Below are 21,071 nucleotides of genomic sequence, written 5' to 3'. Positions count from 1 at the left end.
TGGTTGCCTGTGGGGTGGGTGGATGGGAGATGGGTTTGAGGGAATTCACCAGGGTGACAAAAATTCTGTATCTTAATTTAGGTGGTGATTAATGGGCATACTATGAGTCGAAACCCACTAAACTTACATTTAAAATACATATGCATATTTTATTCCATGTTCGTTATACCTCCATTTTTTTAAATCTGGGAAATTATTTTAAATGGGCTCCTAATAATGAGGCAGAAATGTCCAGACTCTTCCTCCATCCATTGGCCCTCGGTGGCAGGAGGCAAAGGGGAAGGAGAAGCCAGCAGTGTGGACAAGTCCCTAATGGAAGACCCCAAACAACCAGATTAATTAACCTCAGAAGGAAGGCATCTTCAGCAGTGGATGTCTAGGCCCAGAGCTCAAAACAGAGAGTGAACAACTCACATAATTGTTATTTCAAGGCCTGAGGTTCTTAACAAATAAGATTATGGGTCCTACGTTGGTTCAAAAAAAGAACATTGTTGTAACTGTATCAAAAGCAAACAAAACAGTCCCCTACCGTTGGCCTACACTCCTAACGAGAAGGAATCAGAGAAGCCAGCAAGGCAATCCTGCTGGTAAAAAGCTCCAGGCCGTGCTGGCCTCCAGAAGCCCCTCCCAGAGGCACTGGTGCACCAGCAAGAACTGAATTCAGGCCGCCGCCACCTGGCTTGGTTGTATCACATCAGCCATGTCACTTACATAATCTCTCTGAACTGCAGCTTCACTGTGAGTAAACCAGAGGCAGGCCCACTCCTCAGGAGGGCTCTTGTCAGGATTCTGCTTTGATGCACCTAAGATGCTCAGCCAGGTGAACCTGTCACAGCCGCCTTCCTCCTCCCTTCCTCCTCCTCACCCCCTCCACCTCCCGTGAAGGGCGCCTACAGGTGCTCCTACCCCTGCTCACAGCCACCTCCTCCCTTTATCTGTTCCCTTCTGTCACTACCTTGATTCCAACCACTTCAGCCAACTTCACTTGCGGAACCATAATTTTACAACGTAATTTTAAAATGGGGTGGAGAGCCCTTTTCTTGCTAAACTGGTATGAAGGGCAGAATTGCCATATAAGCCTCTTCCCTTCGCCCTGAAACAACTCTGGTGTGGGCTGAGTTACGTCCCCTCAACAAGATCTGGTGAAGTCCTAACCCCTGGTGCCTCAGAATGTGACAGTCTTTGGAGACAGGATCTTTACAGTGGTAATTAAGGTAAAATGAGATCACTAGGGTAGGCACTAAGCCAACAGGAAATCTGTGCATAGAGATACACATGGAGGGAAGATGAAGGGAAGACACACTGGGGAGAAGGCCCCGTGAAGCTGTGGGGGCCTCAGGCCTGCGGTGACGCCTCTAGAAGCCCAGGAACACCAAGGCCTGCAGCAGCCACCAGAAGCCAGGAAAGTGGCCTGGGGCAGATCGGAATTTCTTTGATGCGTCTGCTCTCCCGCTTCCTTTTAGCTGAGTGGGGTCTATTTTATGTCACCATCACCACCAGGCCCAGGACTTCAATATCAATAGCACAGGCTCCTGCAGAGCCCTTTCCATTCTCTCCTAGCACTAAGCACCACCCTCTTATCCCTCATCTCCTCCACCACAGCCAGTTTTGTCTTCTGCAAATGTGGAAGCTTTTATTATGGAAAGAGCACAAATTTTAGAGCTGAGGTATTGCATTTTAGAATGTTGATTTCACCAATCATTAACAGTGTGTCCCTGGCCCATTTCTTAGCATCTTAGTCTGTTTGCTCACCAATCAGATGCTAGTAACAGGGCTGCCTGCTGCAGGGGTGAAATAAGTGGACTGCTCACAGCACCCAGCACACGGCTGGGAGATGAAGGGTGCCTGTGACATGTTGCCAGATCCGTGCTTTCAACAGTTTCCATAACCCAGCAGGGAAAGTTTGGACTTCTCTGTAGAGAGCAGGGGGCTGTGATGGTGACTTATAGTGCCTCTTCCCCACACCATTCCTTTTGGAACCCAGTTTTGTGTAGGCCCCCTGCACCCCTTGTGACTTGGAGGAAGGTGCCCCGTCTCACGCACACAGCACGCCCTGGTGAGTGGTGTTGCTCAGGGACTGGCGTTCAGCCTGAAGTGGTATAGGTGAGAGAAGACTCATGCTCTGAGGAAAAGGAGAAGATTGTTGTTCCCTTTTTCATTCCCTCTTCTCCAACTCAGGAGCAGGGGTAGTGAATAAGCCAACAAGGCCAGCCACCTTGCAACTACAAAGAACTCAGCACTTGTTATGGGCTGACTGGGTCCCCTCAAAATCCCCAGTACCTGAGAGTGTGACTGCATTTGGTGACAGGGCCTTTAAAGAGATAGTTAAGTTAAAATGTGATCATTAGGGGTGGCCCCAACACAATATGACTGTGTCCTGATAAGATTAGGACACACACACACACACACACACACACACACAAGGCAGAAGGTGTGCGGACACCAGGAGAAGGGAGCTACCACAAGCCAAGGACCAAGGCCTTGGAAGAAATCAACCTTGCTGAAGCCTTGATCTCGGATTTTCAGCCTCTAGGACTGGAAGGAAATAAATTTCTGTTGCTTAAGACTCCCAGCCTGTGCCTGTGTTATGAGAGCCCAAGCTGACCAACACAGCATTAGAATGAACCACTGCTGAGGAAGGCCGAGGAGAAAGACAAAAAGGGCTGTGGGCTACGGCCTATCCTATCTCTGGGCTTCCAGAAATGTCGTAAGTTTTTCTGTGTATTTTTCACTCCATCTGATTTGAGGTTTTCAACTATTTGCAGCAGACAGTACCTTAACTGCCTCCTTCAGCTTTCAAACCCTTCACAACATTGTACATTCTCTCTTCCTAACCAAAACAAATGCTTCCTCGTACTCCTTCCCATCAGGAAACCTACATCCTAGTTATTCCTGATTCATACTCTGCCCTTCCCATCTTCATCCTTTGGCTCGATGCTTCCCTCTGCCCAAAAGGCTTCCTTTCAGCCCATCTCTGTCTATCAGGACCACCCATTCTTCAAGGAACAACGCTTAGGTTCCTTTTCCCCTGCAGTTCCCCACCCAGTGTCTTGCACATACGATCTGCTCAATAAACATTTGAACATTACATACTACTCTGGATTTTTCTTCTATGATGTCTCCCCTGCCTACATTTTTAACTACTACGTGAGATTACACCACTATATTTGCTATACAAATTCAAACAGATCAGCAAAGAAAGACTGCTGTGTATCATCATCTGCCTATACGTAAGAAGAAAAATGCCTTTTGGAGACTTAATAACCTATTCTCAGTATGATAAATGACAAGTCTTTGAAGTCCCTGGTTACATTCTGTTTATTCAAGGTCATTTAGGTTTCACAAAAGTGGCTGTTGGAAATGAGATTCATAACCAAGGTGGCAGTTTTGCTTTTCCTTTTGGGCTCACCTAAAATCAGTCAAAAAGAACTAGAGTTTCAAATGGGGAAAAACAATATGGCAGATGAAAAATTAATTAAGTAGAGAAACCACAGCTTGAACCACACACAGTTCAACTAAATTCAAACATGTTATCAGCAGACACACTAAAACAGACAACAATAAAAACACACACCCTCATAAACTTGATGACATTCATTTTTTAAAAGTTGCTTCTTATGAGACTTACCAGTAAAAGATTAAGAACAAATCTTCTATTAAAATTCAATTGTCAAAAACCCTACTCTGGAATGTAGAAGGTTTGATGGCTCACCATATAACGCATCTCCAAAAACGACCCGGCTGTGGGCAGGCCCCACAGAGACGCACCACCTTCTCTGGCCCCACTCCTCTCACTGGGCGACCACTCGTGGAAGCATTGTCAATCTTCTACTTGAAAATTATTTCTGAGTGCCAGAGTGTCTACTCTGCCCAGCCCAGAACACTCATTAAGTCTCACCATCTATAGCTCTTTCCTAGGGGACACCAAGAATGTCAGCCAAACCTTTAAAAAGAGATGCGAGTGAGTGGGACAGACAGCCAGGGCTCTGAACATCGAAGTGGGGAGGTCGGCTCGGGTGAGCAGTGGGGGCACCTCGTCAGTAGCCCCGGTAACACCTGGCAAGCCTGCCTTCGGAGGCGCGTGTGTCGTCATTGGAGATGTCACTCTCAGATCACTGCAGGACTGCTGCCTGTGCCCCAGAGGGCAGTGAACTCTGACCTGTTACTCAGCAAACGTACTTACTGCTTATGTGTGGTTCTGGCCTCTAACTCCTGGCGCCTGTCTCCTGGGGGACTTCTCATTTCCAGTGCTGAAAACACGACCAGACTTCTTACCAGCGGTTAATTACGGAAAAGCCTTGTCAGAATTAGGGATATTTTGCACATAAATACCTTTTACGTCCAAATAAATGTTTTCTTTTCAAGTATAATCAAACATTATTCTAAGCAGAGGTTCAAAGGACCTACTTTAATGAGTGGAGTGGTCATTAACAACATTCATTTGTATGCAAATAACCTAAGGCAGCTTTCACAACAGGCTTCCCCAGGTGGACTAAACGTGCCTGCTGACAGTTGGTTTACACCATTAATATGCTTAGCAAGCCCTTTCTTCACAGAGGGCAAGGGAACCGGGTTGTGGTGATTCCCCGCAGGGTGAAGTGCCCTTCACCCTGTGCAGCTCTTCAACCTGCCCACCAACACTGCCCCTGTGGGTACAGAGGAGCTGATGTCTCCCGGCTGACCCGGGGTCGACCCCTGGCCAGCTATCGGGAGTGGTTGGAAAATACAATGGACCTTTACATTAGCCTAGACCAAGATTACTCAAACTTGGCATTCAACATTTTGAGCTGAATCATTCTCTGCATTACAGGATATTTAGCAGCACCCTGATCTCTATCTACTAGAGGCTAGTAGCATCCCCACCCTGCTATGACAACCAAAAATGTTCCCAGGCACCAAAGGTGCCCCAGGGGGAAACTGTTCTGCATGGAAAGCATCCAGAGAACTTTTAAAACCACTGTGCCTGGGTCCCACAGATATATCCACAGGTTCCCCAAGAGACTCTAAGTGCTCCAGACACTACAACTCCTGTCCCCAATCCTACATTCAGACCCACCAGTTCAACATGGAGCTTCCAGTAGAAGAAACAGCTTTATGACTTAAAGTTCTGAACACAGTGGCTTAAAGTAAAGACAATGTACTCCATAGCCCAGTATGATTTTAAGTTTTATTAGTTGCTACTTCAGATAAATTACATCACTCTTCTTAGTCTTCGATAGCTCTCTAATTTGACTTTAGGTCTGAGCTGACTTAGATATCTGTCCTCTTCATCCTATTCTTGTCATTTCAGAATTAAATCAATTTCCCTCACCCAGAACAGAGTGGCAGCTCCTTCGCCACCTCTTTACCTATACCACACTAGAAATATTAATTGAGCACCTACTAGATCCAGGTCTTGAAAATATGTATGTGGGCCAAGAAAGTATAGATGGGGGACTGAAGTGGAGGAACAAGGACTCAGGAAAGACCTGAGGAAGTTGGCAGGATGAAGAGGTGGATTCTGGGCTGAAGGAACACTACTGGCAAAGGTCAAGTGCTGAGAACCAATCGGGGGTTAGAGCACAGGGCTCCTGTGCAGGAGTGATGGGAACAGCTGCAGAAGAAGCAGGCAGCGTGCTCGTCATGAGGGACCTTTAAAACCCACCAAGCAGGCCCAACTTCATCCAAAAGGCTAAAGAAAGCCACAGAGGAATTTAACGAGAGGAGTTAAAAGCCACTCAGGTACTTAGGACCAAAACACTGGACTTTCACAAGAGGAATGGGGGTGGACAGGACCAGAGGCCAGATTAGCATCCCAGTCCAGCAGGCACCCAAATACACAGGTGCAGGGTTTTGAGGAAGTATCTGGGTCACAGATAAGGATCTGGGGCTGCTACACTCAGGGTGTGTGCTTGGAACTCGGTGTTGAACTAGTCCTCCCCCCCACACACACACATACCCTCATATGTTGAAGAGCTGACACCTAGTACCTCAGAATGTTCTTCACAGAGGTAATTGAGGTAAAATGAGGTCACTGGATGGGCCCTAATCCAGTACGGCTGGTGTCCTAGTAAGAAGAGATTAGCGCCCAGACACACACAGAGGGACGACCATGTGAGGACACAGAGAGAAGACAGCCATCTACAAGTCAAGGAGAGAGGCCTGGGAAGGAACCAACCCTACTGACACCTTGATCTCAGACTCCCAAACTCCAGAAGTGTGAGGAATGAATATCTGTGGTACTTATTTCAGCAGCCCCAGCTGACTGATACATCTGGGAGCCGCTTTAAAGGGGTAAGTGACTGAGGATTCATGCAGGAGACTGGAAGGAAAGGAGCAGCTCTGAGACAGAAGGAAAACCAAGAGAAAGCAGCACCGCCTGTCCTCAGGAGAGTGCCGAGTACTAACCGGTCACTGCCAAGGCCACACAGAGGCCATCCGAAGCACTCCCGATGGACCTGGCATCAGGCCAGCCTGACACAGAGACCATGTGGGACAGAGACAGGATTGGAAAGGATTGAGAAAGGGCCGCATCTGCCAAGGAGCTGACAAACGCCAGGAGGGGCCAGGTGCGGAGGAGCAGGGTCTGGAGGAGGGCCTGGGACCCAATTTCACAGGCCCAGTCAGTTGGATGTTTCACCCACGAGACTATGAGGCGTCTGAGGTTTCTAAACCCAGAGGCGACAGGAGAGACCCAGGAGGGAAGTGCTTCAGCTCCAGGTGCATGTCTGCCCGAGGACTGGGAGCCTGGCCCTGCTGTGTCCTCAGGACATGAGCAGTGGACCTCAGCCTCTCCCTCTCCAGCCCGCCCCTGCCACCCCTGTCCTGGGGGGCCTGCAGCACACAGGTTAGTCTGGGCCTTCTGGAAAACCACCCTGAAAAGCCCCTCACAGTTGTGCAGGGGAAGCGGCTGCTGCCCTCACCCTCTCTGCCTGTCTCCATGAGAGCACCAGCTGTGCCCGGTGTCCCTACCTCACCGGGCCACATGATTTCGTGCCTCAGGAGTTGTTAGGCTTGCCTGATGCCAGGTCCCTCAGGACTGCTTCCGTGATTTCAGATGGCCTCTGTGTGGCCTTGGCAGTGACCAGTCAGTACTTGACACTCCCTCCTTAGGACAGGCAGTGCTGCTTTCTCTTGATTTTCCCTCTGCCTCAAGGCTGCTCCTCTCTCCCAATCTCCTGTGTGAATCCTCAGTCACTCACCCCCTTAAGGCAGCCCCTGCTCTCCCCACACCTCAGCTCCCAGCCCCTCACACTCTCATCCCAGCTCTTCCCACACTGCCCTGAAATGCATCCTCCATTTACCAAATGTCTCGGCTACACCACTGGCTCCTTTTGCAGGACTGAGACAGTCTTCTACCCATCTGTGTCACCCACCCAGGGCAGGGAAGAAGGTCTGTCACAGAGCAGATGTCTGAGAGAAAAACCAGAGTCAGGCAATACCCAAGTGGCCACAGAAATCACCTCTGACAGGGGAGACAAGGGACATGGGGCCGTACATAGTTGTCTTTAAAAAGAAGGATAATGCTATGTCCGTAGCAGCATTTTCACAACAGCCGAAAGGTATTCACTGATGGATGAATGGATAAACAAAATGGGGCCTATCCATGCAATGGAATATGGTTCCACTGTAAAAAGGAAGTAAATTCTGACACATGCTACAACATGGATGATGAACCTTGAGGACATTATGTCTAGTAAAATAAGCCAGACACAAAAGAACAAATATTGCAGAACATACTCATATTGGGTTCCTAGAGCAGCAAATCCACCGAGACAGAGCAGAGCAGTGGCTGCCAGGGGCTGGGGGAGTGGAGAATGGGGACAGCAGAGTTCCAGTTTGGGAAGATGAAGAAGTTCTGTGGATGGATGGAGGTGATGCTTGCATAACAGTGTGAGCGCACTTACTGCCACTAAACCATACTGTTAAAATGGCTAAGATGGTAGGTTTCATGTTGTGTCTATTTATCACAATTTAAAATTTTTAAGTAGGACAAAAAGAACTTTGTGTTAACTCTAAGCACTCATGTACATCCATTTGAGAACAGTGGAGTTCCTCAGCATGTAAAAGTCAGGGTGCCCAATTTGTAAAGCGTCTTTTAAACACACTGAGAAAGCAGCCTTTAATCTAATCTGAGAGGAAACACACTATAGTCAAACTATGGTGCTGAGTGCATAACCCACCCACAGTGTAATACGAGCAATGAGATGCCTGCGGCTGCTTTCGGCCACATCGTCTCCTTTCCATGTGCTCTTTAAATGATACTATGAAACAAAGTATGACTGTCACCTAGCAGAACTGAATTATATAAAGGATTGACACTTCTTCATATTTAAAAAAAGGCCAATGAACACTTAACTAGCACTCCTAACGACTTAACATTCTTTACCACACACTTCCATGACTCAGCTCTTTGGTTCACTGCTCAGATAAGTAAATGAACTGTCTTGCTTCTGGAGCAGCATTTTCAAATGTAAGAAGGCACTTTGGCTTCTTTGAGCTGACTAAACATCCAAAACAAAATTGGTTAGGCCTTTGTGATAATGTTCCCTGAGAAAAATAGGCCCATAAAAGGTACACGTCACTCTTACTACAAGAAATCTAGAAAGGTATCAAACACAACAAAGGACTAGAGAAGCAGAAAAGGCACTGAAAAGTAAGGAAGGGAAACTTGGAAAGCCTGAGGAACCTTTGCTTAGCTCTGTAGCAGGGACAACCAGCTTGTGAAAGACCACAGGCCTGAGGTCACCAGAAGTAGGGCCCAGTTCAGGAGGCCCACACATCTGGCTTAATGCTACTGTCACTGTCTTGAGCTTTGTGATAGTTGTGGAACAAAGGGCTCTGTATTTTCATTTTGCACTGGGTCCCACAAGCCACGCAGCTGGGCCTGAATAGAAGAAAGGTTTGGAAACCTGCAAGGGGCCGGCGTGGAAGGGAGTGTGTGAAACTGTTTCAGTGGTTGCCTGAGGGCTTGTTCCCAGCTCCCTCAGTGATCTGGAGCTAATAACCAAGGCCATCTCTAACTATTTCCAGAAAATAAGCCTCAGGAGAGGTATTCTTGCCAATACCATACTAAACTTAAGTAGCCAGGTAAGTTACATTCTGAGTCCTTGGGAAGAAAATGAATACTTTGTTTAAAGCATTTAATGGTCAAACTGTTGATATTCAATCATTCTTGACTAACTGCCAAAAAGATCCTAAGCCCCTTACACCCCAACAGAGAACAGCTGTCACATGGTTTGAAGGGGCCCTCCCTCCCTACATACACACACAGCCCTGGGTACCCCAACCCACTGCCTTTCCCCACCCCAGCCTAAGCTGGACATAAGCTACATGTCCAGGAACCTGTAGGTGGATAGAGGAATACTGGCCTCTGTGCTGGCCATTGCTTGACCAGAAACCAGGTGAGTAAAAGCCCAGACAAAGCCAGTGTGGCGGGGGGGGGGGGGGGGGGGAAGCTGACTTCTGGAGAAGGGGATGAGAGCAGATATGGCTTCTGACAGGATGCAGGTGGCAGCAGGGCTCCTGAAAGATGCCCCCTAGCCATACATTTTCTGATCTCAGACCCCACTCTAGGCTCCCTGAGCCATCATCCCTACATCTTCCCAATAAGGTTATTTTCCGTTTTGTTAATGTAGCCTGAAATTTGCTTTTCTTTACTCGCAACCAAGAGCCCTAAGAAGAGAGGCTGGATGGGGTATATAATACTATGCACATGGATGGCCTAGACCTCAGTCAATAAACACTGTCCTTCTTTCCAAAAATGCAGGCCCCGTCAACCTGCAGGTCACTGTTGGGAGGGAGGTATGCCTATGGATAATGACAAGCATTGAGTAAACACAGAGCCAATGAAAGAATGAAACTACTAAATCCCACCTCACTGAAGAGCAAAGTCTGAGGATTACTGAGGTCGAAGTCAACGCTCCCCCACAAAAACTCAGCAAAACTAACATCCCAGGTAGGACAGGGCAGCTCTACAAGGGAGCTCTGATGCCCTTGAAGTTAGCTCTCGGATCCCTGCTACTATAGCTCAAGGTTATCATCAACTCTAAAACTCCACTTTCTCTCTGATCGGTTTTCATCTGGCACAGCTCACAGGACTTTTCAACAGTTGGGATCTCACATCCCCAGGGCCTCGGTTGGCCCCCCAGGAAAGTCCTTTCTTTTTCAGATCCTCTCTTAGCCCTGTGGCTGGTGACCTGCTTTGTTTTCTGATTAGAGCTCTGAAAACATAGAGTCCTGTAGGCAAACCCCTGCAGGTCAGTTTGGGAAGGTGACAGACTCTTAAGAGCTCCCCCAAATAATCACCCTTCCGGTGTGGCCTATGAGCTCCTCCCCCATTGAAGCATTTCTCAAATGGCTTATTCAGCCAGTCCTTACCCCATGGATGGAGGAAAAAGGAGCTGAGATTTCCCAGGTGCTTCCTGTTTGCCAGGCTCCTGAAGGGAGGGTTCTCCCCAGCTGTTCCCATTCTAGCTTCAGGACAGCCTTCCAGGTAAGGTGAACAATGACCCACTTTGCTGATGAGGTTCCTGCAGCACTCAAAGGTAAATTGGTCATGAGCAGCTTAGACAAGACTTGAACCCGCACCTGCCAAACTAAAAACCCTACTCTTTCCATAATGTCAAGATCAGGTGAGCTCAGACATCCTTTGGTGAAGACACTGTAGGCAAAAGACCAATAAGACACACCTCCAGTGGGGGATGGACACACACACCATTCTGATCACCACTCAGTGAGTGCTGTGACAAAGGGGCAGCTGGGTGCAGGGAGTGCCAGATGAGGGCTGAGCTGATCTGAAGGATGAACAGGAACTACCGAGCTAAAGGAAGGAAGAAAGGGAGTTCTAAGCAAGTGGGAAATAAAGGCAGAAGGAGAAGAGATCAGAGAAATCTGCCTAGAGAGGTGGTTTGCACAAGCCCACTCTTACAAAGCCACAGTATAACCAACCACACCTCGATTTGCAGTAACGAAGGCTTAGAGGGAGGCATGACCATCCTCAGGCAGGAGATCACCTCTGCGAGGCCAGTTAGAAGGAACAACGAAGGAGATGAGCTGGAGCCTGGCCAGCGCTTCCTGGCCCTCTCCTCCGCTGGGGGCCACTTGTGGGCAGAGGAAAGAATGCCCCACAGGATGAGGAAAAACAGGATTCCAACCCTAATTCTGGTGGCTTTGGACAAGTCAAAGACCCTCTCCCCTCCAAGACTCAGTCTTCTCATCTATAAACTGAGGAGTTTGGACCAGATTCTATGTCAGCTGTGACCAGAGCAGTCTTTTACCTACAGTAGGCATTTGGCAAAGGTAAAGCTGGTTGAATGAAAATAAATTCTAGACCAATGGCTTCCCATGTCAGGATCTTTCAGCCTTGCAGAAATTTAATTAGCAACCTCTGCTTTTGAGCAGGAGGGCAATTGGAAGAACTAGAACACTCCTGTGGCCAGTGCTGTTTCCCATCAACAGATCTGGAAATGGCTTCCAGGCCCACTTGCCCAAGTCTGGCCTAAACCTGCATCTCCGGAGTGATTCTGCACAGCTCCTTCTTAGGACCCCACCCCCAACCTGGGGCCAGTTGGTCTCCTTTCAGCAGCACAAAAAGGCCTAGTTTTCCATGGGAACTTTGGTCATGCTACCTCTCCCTTCTCAAATTCTCTCCTCCCTGCCCCCGGCATACCTGCAGAGAACCAACTTTCCACTGCAGGAACAGGGCTGGGTCCTAGGCCCTCCTCTCACCCAACATGTTCTCCTTCGTTGCCTGCACTCCTATTCCATCCCCTCAGCTGGCTGAGTTCATCTCATGGCTTATTTTCTTATCAGCCATCCCCTTCGAATGTCCCCAGCCACACGGCACGCTATCAATTCCAGGCTCCTGCATGCCACAGGGCCCTTGAACATGCTGTTCCCTGTCTGGAAGACACACACACACACACAAACACACACATAGATCCATCTTTTGCCTCCCTCTCCCACCTCAGATCTCATCTCAGATGTTAGCTTCACTCAGAGGCCAGTAAGTCTAAGTCTGGCTCTTCCACTCATTCATTTTCCTGTCTTTCCATACATTTAATTGTTGGTGATTAAAAGGTTATTTAATTTGTTAAGGTGTACCTCCCTCATTAGCATATTATAGGCTCTATGGGAATTGAACTATTTCCACCTATCCCCAACACGTAACACAATGCTTAACTCAGAATAGGCATTCATATCTATGAAAGGAAGGAGAGAGAAGAAAGGGCTTTAAAAGAAAAAGAAAAGTGGTGGCCCAGGGTCCAACTCAGTGGAGTGATAATTGCTTAACAACTGGCTTTCTGATTAAATAAAAAAAAATTTGTGCCAACCTCCATGGTGTAAATGCTCCTGTCATGGCCTGTTCCAAACCACCAACATGCCGTTCCTGAATGTGCAGCTGGATACAGATGTGTGCATTGGTGCAGAGCCGGTAGAGGCAAGACTGGCTCCAGCACACCACTGGCTTATAGTGATGCCAGGAATGATATTCAGAGAGGCCAATGTGCTTTTAAATGACATTAACTTTTGACTCAATTCTATCTTGGACTAATGGCCAAAGTGAATTGAGCCTTGCAAAAAATGCTAAAGACTGGGGAAAAAAGAAAAAGAAAAGAAAAAAGATGTTTTGCAGCTAGTCCAGAACAAGAAGATGAAGGGAAAGGTGAGACCCACTGCATGTGGACAAGTGCTGTCTTCTGAAAGAACATGACAGAGATGTTTACCAGTTTAGCTTTCAGTCTCTCCATCAGTGAGGGCCACTGACGAAGTCAAGGCTTAGGATATTGTTATGAGCCAGTGAGAGCCTGTATAAAATGCTGGTTATGTCCTCTTGCCTGGTATTTATTTCCCTACTAGCAATTTATCCTAAGATTTCAATAAAAGCGAAACTGATCCCTACAACTCCAAATTAAAGAAGTATTGAATCATAAAACTATTAGAAGAAAACAGGGGTAGGAAAACATGGAATATTTGCCCTAATATTCCAGGATTAGGAAGCCCTAAATCTAACACAACACCCAGAAACTAAAAAAAAAAGTTTAGTTTATTTGACAGTATCCAAACCAAAAGTTTCTGCCTAACGAAAGCATCATAAACTCATTCAAAAGACAGATAAACTGGGAAAAAACATTTACAAGACATCCAAAAGGGTTAATTTACTTGACAAATGAAGTTGTTCTATAAATCAGTAAGGAAATAATGTGCCCCCAACACACGTGCACATAAAGCCAAAGGACATGCAGAGACGGTTCAAAGACAAGGACACACAACAGCTCCAACGATTTCAGGGAGATGTCTGCCCTACTTCTGATAAGACATACAAGTCATAACTATAACCAAACATCACATGTATCCAACTACGTATAGAAGTATAGTTAACTCCCTGGCTCAGGAAAGATGGGGGAAAGGAAGAGAACCTCTCAGACCAAGAGAGTAAATTGGTATTGAGATCTCTGTACAGGGCACTTTGACAACATCTATCAAAATAAAAATGCAGCCCACTTTGACCCTCCACTTCTAAAAAGTTCATTTGTGCCAGGATTTCATTATATAGTGTGTGACTGCAAAGAATTGAACCACCTAAATGCCCCCTCAGTAGGTGACTAATTAAATAAATTACGGCCCCGTCATGCAACGCTATGTAGACACAGAAAAGAATCCGGGGCTCTCGATGTACTGATATGCATCCATCCCCAGGACAGGAAAAAAGGGGGGCACAGCACAGTGTACATGATGTTACTGGTTGGGAGGGAATACATATAAATGAAAACATACTTAGAATATTTCTGGAAGGATATGTAAGAAACTGATAACCAGTTGCTTCTGAAGAGGGAAACTGGAGGCAGGACGACAAGAAATGTTACTTTATTGTCTGCTTGCGGTACCGTGTGCATGCGTTACTTATTACTCAACTTTTAAAAATAGATACGCATGAATACGTTCACTGCTGTGTTGTATATACTAGATGAAATTAAAAAACCACTAGACTGACATTAAGAGTGGGTTCTTTTAAAAATATTACTACTGCAATGAAATTGTAATTATTTTTAATCTTAATTAAATTGTCCTGAGTCACTTTCTAGTCTTGAGAAAAAGAATACAAATTACTTCTCAGGATATTTAAATAATTCTCAGGTGTCCTAACAGGATAAAAGCCAGCAACCTTTGAGAATTTATGGAGAACAGAAGAAATATCAGAAGGCTGGAGATAGATAAGTATCCCAAGCTTGATATACGGGGAAAAAACGGAGCTTAGAGAGTGTAGCTGACATTTCTGGGGTTTTTTTTTGCAAAATTCTAGGCATTTTCACAGAAGTTATGAGCATTACAGCCCAACAAGAATTCACTCAGAACAATGCAGAATAAACTATGCAAGTTATTAAGAGAAATATTTTTAAATCAGCAGAGTTTTTTTTTTTAACCTTGCTGAGTAAAATCTCGGCAGAACCCGACCTCTGGGCTGCAGAGGGAAGGCTGCTGTGGGTCAGAGAGGCAGGGTGAGCAGGGCTCCTAAACTGCCCAGCCTCAGTTCCCACAGGGCTGCCCCCTCAGTGACTGTGCAGGTATTTATTTGGCTCTTCTTTTCAGGAAGGGACTCACAATGCCTTTCCACGTGGCTGGGAAATCAAATACAGAGCAAGAGATAGCATCAGGAAGTTGAACACCAGGCTCAGGCGCAGAACACCTGGTCCACCCAAGTGTGTGTCAATTGATTTTAATTCCAAGATAATGCTCAGTGTTTAAGACTGGCCTTGGATTACAAAATATTCTTAATGAAAGGAAATATATGTAAAAGTGTTTTGAAAATTTTATAGGGCCGCACAAAAGAAGGTTGGTGTTATCTTGAAAGCACTATGAATTCTCGAACAGATAACAAATAACAAGGACCAAGGCATAAACAAACAAAAAAAAAGATCCTTACAGAAGAGATCTAATAATCCCAAATTATTAAGATGAATCTTACACATATGGAGCACCATGTTACACAAGTGTAGGCTGAGAAAGCCCTGACACAGCCTAATTCCAGAAAGGTTTGGTGACTGTGGTCTTGACTAAGAGGTTTAATGCATCAACCCTGGGTGTGTGCATGGAAGCGGTGTCCATTCTTCCTCTGTTCTGATTAGAAGACACCGGGCCTGCTGGGCTGTGTTCTGGGTGCTATGCTTGAGAGACACATGTCAAGTGGAGCAGTCAGTACAGCAAATTCTGTCATGTACGGAAACGGCTGAAGTAGCTGGCAATTTCTCAGCCTGAAGAGAAACTACGTATTTGGGCATCCTCAAACATCTGAACATGTATTAATTATATGAAGGAAAAAGAATCGCTCAGAGGAACAAAGTGCACAAGCAGGCATAAGACTGCCCTACTGGTAGTCACCAAAAAACATGCCTTTCTGCAAGAAAGAACAACTACGGAGTCAGCTGTCTGGCTAAGTGGGGTTCCCTTCCTATCCTGGAAGGGACATCCACATCACAGACTTTATTCAGGACGGGAGAGAGACTTGTCAGCCTGAAGATCCCTTTTAACTACAGTAACATGGGATCTAACTAACTTGTGTAGGTGCTATTAGAACATAAATAACAGGCTACTTAATGTATAATGCAACATATAATCTATATTAACATGTTCATAATATAATATATTTATATTACATAAATATAATAATATATATATTCTTACCTCTTCTTCAGTATCCCCTTCCCCATCTAACACCTAAGGACTGAATAAGGTGTATACTGTAGGGGTGCATATGAAGAGGGACCCCCCAAAAAACAGAATTATCTTCTGGAGGGTAGGCCCCTTGTAGTACAAGCTTCTCCTGCCAGGTGAGCGTTCTAGGAATCCATCTATATCAGTGCACCAGCTGGCATTGTTGTGAGAGGCTGCATTCAGCTTCAGTGAATTTTTTTGAAGACTCTTTCAATGTGTTTGCCCATTTCATGGTGGGTGATTTTCGAGTGCACCTGCTCATGCCACACTGAGTGTTCAGCAGTGTTTTGTTTTGTTTTTTTTAAGATTTTATTTATTTTTTAGAGAGGGGAAGGGAGGGAGAAAGAGAGAGAGAGAAACATTAATGTGTGGTTGCCTCTCGCATGCCCCCTACTGGGGACCTGGTCTGCAACCCAGGCATGTACCCTGACTGGGAATTGAACAGGCGACCCTTTGGTTTGCAGCCCATGCTCAGTCCACTGAGCTACACACCAGCCAGGGCGTGTTCAGCAGTGTTTGACCAAAAACAGCAGGACCCCTGTGCCCCACCCTCACTATTCACCTGATCTCTCTGAGTGACTTTTTTTGTGGAAGAGATGAAACAAACAAAAAAAAAAACGGCAGAAGCACTAAAAGGCATCAAAATCGACAAGTTCAAAAACTGTTCTGAGCAGTGGGAAAAAGTCTCGATAGGTGTATTGCATCAAATGGAGAGTACTCTGAAGGTGACTAAAGCTCAAACATGTAACAATAAATACACAATTTTTTATAAATAAATGCCAGGGGTTTTTTTTGGTCCCCCCTTGTACATGCTGAAGGAAGTCTAATGATAATGACGTTGCATGAGGCCTATTTGCAAGTAGGATGGTGTCAGGGAAGAGGGTACAAAAGGCAACTTCTCAGACCCTGAACTTTCATTCACTGACAGAAGGCAAACCTACTTTTGCTTCTACTGATAAAGCTGATAGGCACCTGACTTCTAGAAATCAGCATCCAGTAGATTCCACATTTGTCCATCTGCTAGTGTATCCAACATGCCCAGCCAACAGAGGAGAAACTCTTAGCACATGCCAAAAAATGTGTGTTAGGAGCTCTTTAAAGCATGGGTTATGGAACAGAGTACTGTGGAAGGACTGTCCTTTATTTAGATCTTATTTGTGTGTGAAAATCGATATGTGCCTTCTAGTTTTTATCTTACAAGAAAGTGTGTCTCTAACTATTGTCCCAAAGTCTTCTCCTCCCAGGCTTGCCTTGTCAGCTATACGGAACTGTGACTGACCTAGCACCCCTCGAACACACCGCACACCTGGTGCCATCTTTGACCCTCTCGAGTGCTAATGTAGAAAATCTTTCCAGCTCCCAATATGCCTCCATGGCCTGTCTTCATGAACCATTTTAGTTCTTTCCTCCCACCACCCATGGCAGGTGGAGTGTGAAGAGCTGTTCCTAAGTCCCTACCGCTAAGATAATGATAGTCCATCCCCCTCCTAACTTTTAAGGTTCCTTCTTCTCTGACCCCAGGACAGAGCACCCTCCACCCACATTTGCTTTGATCTATATTACTCCTCCTCTACTTTAAAAAATGGGCTTAAAAGATTTGAAAATGTTGTCAAATCCTTATTTTCACAAAAATACAGAGTATTAAAATAGTCACTGTAGTCGTTGTTTGTAACTTTTCCATACTGGTAAAAAGAAAAATATTGCCCCCCATCAATGGGAAAGAGAGTCACAGAAACTCCTTTGGGAAGGCCAGCCTGAGCTGGGACAGAGCTAGCGGGTGTCAGGGTGAACTAAACTGGAAGGATCTTCCCTATTTAACAGCTAATCCAGACAGCTCCCACAGGATAGATCACTTCTTGCTGAGACTAAAATAAGGGTCATGATGATGTAAGAGTTTCATCTTACATATCTGTGAGCTACAATTGTTTACTAACATGCATTTGGGATAAAATACATGTACATTATCATAAACTGTTAAATGTCAGTCTCGCATTTAAACAAATCATTGAAAACTCTGCCTAGAGCTGCCCAGAAGAGGAAAAAGTCTACCTTTACTCTGAAATGCAAGTTAGTTACTTAAAACACAGAAGGGGCAAAAACACACAAATTGCTTGACAAAATGACATAAGATATCTCTTATATGTTAAGAAATCCAGAAAATTATAGATATCTTGGGCACTGATTTTCTAACATTGCTCATTTTCCATTTTTATGCTGGCCACACACCTCTCACCAAACACTACTGTTCTGTTCCACACAATACAATACCTCTGCTAGGTGGTCTCCCCTAGACTGGTAGTAAGTTGGAAGTTCAGCTAAAGCTGACCAGGGTCTCAGCACCTCAGACAAAAGAAGCTGCTATGTAGCAGCGGTGGTGGGCCTGGGGCACCAAAACATTCTTAGCATCATTCCTACACTCCAGTGATGTTTACTAAAGTCTTGAAGAAATGAATGGAGGGAACACTGGGGTGGAAAAGTCTAAGGCCCATTGTGCCCATCTTGGAATAGGTTGAGCGGGGATGGGGTGGGGATTTTCAAAAACTCTTTGCTTCTCCAGCTACAACTTTGGTTCTTTAGTTGGTTTTCCAAAGCAAGCGGGCAATGGCTGAGGTATCTGGGAATGGGGCACTATGCTTACGGATAGACATTTCTTTATGGGAGACATAGGGACAACTAACCAGGCAGAAAAGCAGAGCCCTGGGTCTGGCTCTGGCCAGCAGACCTGGAATGAGGCAGGTCTTCCGGAGCAGGCTTGGTGACAGGTCAGAGGACTGACCCTGCACAGGCCACCCTTCCGTGTTGAGGGCGATAGTTAGAAGGGTGGCAGAGAAAGCTCTAGTCTTCTTAGGTGGAGGGGTGCTCTTTCCCTATGCGCACTGGGACAGGAGATTGGGTGCAAACTAGGAAAGGCTATGGTGCCCCTTTAGAGTTGGGAGGCAGTGTCACTGCGGGGGACCGAAAAAAGCTCTCCTTTCACACCCAAGTAAACGCATCTCCTTTAGAGGACGGGAGGCGATTGAGCCAATTAGAGATGCCTATACACACAGACTAGCATCACTTTAGTGACTTCCTCCCGGGCTGCCTGGGCTTAGATCTCGGATGTAAGGAGAGGGACGGAGGGAAGGGTGAAGGGGATCTAGGAGGGGAAAAGGCTCAGGTGAAGGACACCGGGGCCTGCTCGGTCGCGGCCCTTACCTTGCTGACCACGTTTTGGACGAGGCCTGTGCGGATACCATAGTCCCATGCGTGGCAGTCGCAGTTAGAGGCGTTGCCCCCCTTGTCTGGAGGGGACGGTAGTGGTGGCGTGTCACCCCTGTCCGCTCCGCTCCAGTTGCTGAGGTGGCCCGCGGACCCCCAGGCGGCAGTGAAGAAGAGGGTGGTCGGGGGACTAGTCCAGTTGACCAAGTCCTCGGCTCCCCACCGGCCAGTGGCGGTGACTCCCGCCAGCTCGGCGCCTTTGCCGGCCTCGCGGCACCAGAAGTTCGGCTGGTCCAAAAGGAAGGAATCCGAGAACTGGCTGAAGCCGATAAATAGCGCGGGGATCCAGGTGAGGAGCACGAGGGTCTTTTGGTAGCCCCCGCCCAGGCCCCCAAGGAAAGGCAGCACCGACCCGTCGTAGTCCAGCAACAAGAGGCTCGGGGCCGACGCCGCGGAGCAGCAGCTCGAGTGCTGACCGCCGCCGGCGGGATGCGGAGAGGGCAGCGGCTGGATCTCCCCGGCGCTGCCGTGGCCGGCGCGTCCCCCGAGGGGCACCGAGGAAGCCGCGTCCCCAGGCGGCAGAGCGCCGTTCTCCTCGCCTAGGGGTGGCTGCCTCCCGGGCCCGCTGCCCGCCGCCTCGCGCCGCCGGTCTATCGCCATGGCCCGGGCCCACGACGTCCACAGAGGCGCATAGAGCGCGGCGGAGGCTTCCGCGGGTGCCCCGAGCAGAGCGCGCCGCACCAGGCGCCCGCCGCCGCCTCCGAGCAAGGCCCGCGGCTGAGAGAGAGCGCTCGGCTGCCCCGGCGCCTCAGTCCGCCCCCATGTCACTGGCCCAGACCCCGCGCCCAGGGAGCTGCGCCCCGCTCCGGCGCCGGGAAGACGGCGGGCAAAGGCCAGCCGCGGCCCTCAGCCGCCGCAGCTCATGGGCTCCGAGGCCCGGGCGCCGGCGGGGGAGCCCGCCGCTCTCCGCCGCTCCGCGCCGGCCGCGGCGGGAGGAGGAGCGGGTGCCGCACCTTGCCGGCCGCCCTGCGGTCCGCAGTGTCGGAGGTGCCGGCCGTGCGTGCAGTGCCCGCTGCTCCCAGGCGCCCGGGACGTATTTATCCGACCGCCGCGCCTTCCGGAAGCCGGAGCCCGGGTCCCAGCCAGGCGAGGCGGCCGCGCTCTCGGGCTCCCGGCGCCGATCTCCCTGCGCCCAGGGCTCTCCTCCTCCTCTGCTCCCCCAGTCCCGCCCCCTCTCCCCCCGCGGAGGTGGAGGTAACGGCGGCACCTGCTGCGCCCGGCTCCTGGGCGCGAGCGCCCCCTTCAGCCGGGACGCGCCGTCACAGCCGCGGGACCCGCGGGAGAGGGGGCGGGGGAAGCGGGAGACTCCGGCCCGCCTAGCCCGGGGGTCCCCCGCCGGTCCCAACCCCCCACCACGCCCCGCGCCTGGCGAGGCGGGAGGAGAAGGCGCGAGGAGCTGCTTGAGCTGGTGGGCTGGGGATCCCGGAGGAGTCGGCACGCGCCGGGATCCTGCGAATAGGCTCGTGTTCGCGACTGGGCTCCTGCCTCCGCTTTTTCCAGTTTCAGGTCGTCGGTCCACCGCAGCGTCGGGTCACCCACCAGTGACTGCAGCACCCACTCCCAAACAGCCATTTCTTTCCCACTCCCAAATGAGTGTTATACAGGTACGATGCTAGACGGATATGTTTCCAACACAAGTGACATGTACATAAACGTGAATGGTGATGGTATTCCCCACCCCCTCCACAGGATCTTGAATTCGCCCTTCGAATGCTGAACGCTGTCTGCACAGGCGCACATGTCTATATTCACACTCAGGAAGACAAAACCTCTCTCCTCTTGCTTGCTCCAGCGCCAACCTTGCCCAGCCAGCTCTTTATGAAAAACACCAGCCCTGCGGCAAACGGCTGTATTAGCATTATTTCCTCCTGCATCCAGGCACAGATGAAAATGGGGCCGCACCTCTCAGCCCAGTGTCCTCATTTGTTGGACACGTTTCATATTCTGAGAAGTTTATGGAAGTCTTGATATAGCAGTCAGGGGAGATGAGAGAAATCCTTTTGCTTTCCAAAAAGATACACTCTAAGATACACCTATTGAATGTATTGTTTTTGCATTTCCATTACGTGTTTACATATTTAACCAGAAGGGTTGTTTTGTTCTTCTTGTTGTTGTTATGG

General features: G+C 48.2%; 1 protein-coding gene across 4 annotated transcripts in view; it reads right to left on the bottom strand.

Annotated features, from left to right (window-relative positions):
• SLC22A23 (solute carrier family 22 member 23) overlaps positions 1 to 20,081 on the bottom strand; it is a 188,127-nt gene extending 168,046 nt beyond the window's left edge. For 2 of the 4 annotated variants that reach the window (XM_053664087.1, XM_053664091.1), the window contains exon 1: positions 18,889 to 20,081. In XM_053664087.1, coding sequence (XP_053520062.1) covers positions 18,889 to 19,551 — 663 coding nt within the window. In that variant the 5' untranslated portion in view covers positions 19,552 to 20,081. The remainder of the gene's footprint in view (positions 1 to 18,888) is intronic. The other 2 variants (XM_053664088.1, XM_053664089.1) reach the window with 1 other exon arrangement.
• Between the last annotated feature and the right edge of the window lie 990 nt (positions 20,082 to 21,071).

This window comes from Artibeus jamaicensis, unplaced genomic scaffold (assembly GCF_021234435.1).
Source record: "Artibeus jamaicensis isolate MK-2021 breed Jamaican fruit bat unplaced genomic scaffold, CSHL_Jam_final contig_335, whole genome shotgun sequence".
NCBI classification, from domain to species: domain Eukaryota; kingdom Metazoa; phylum Chordata; class Mammalia; order Chiroptera; family Phyllostomidae; genus Artibeus; species Artibeus jamaicensis.
The sequence above is the reverse complement of the archived record's forward strand: the minus strand, read 5'-3'. Positions and strand labels throughout refer to the sequence as shown.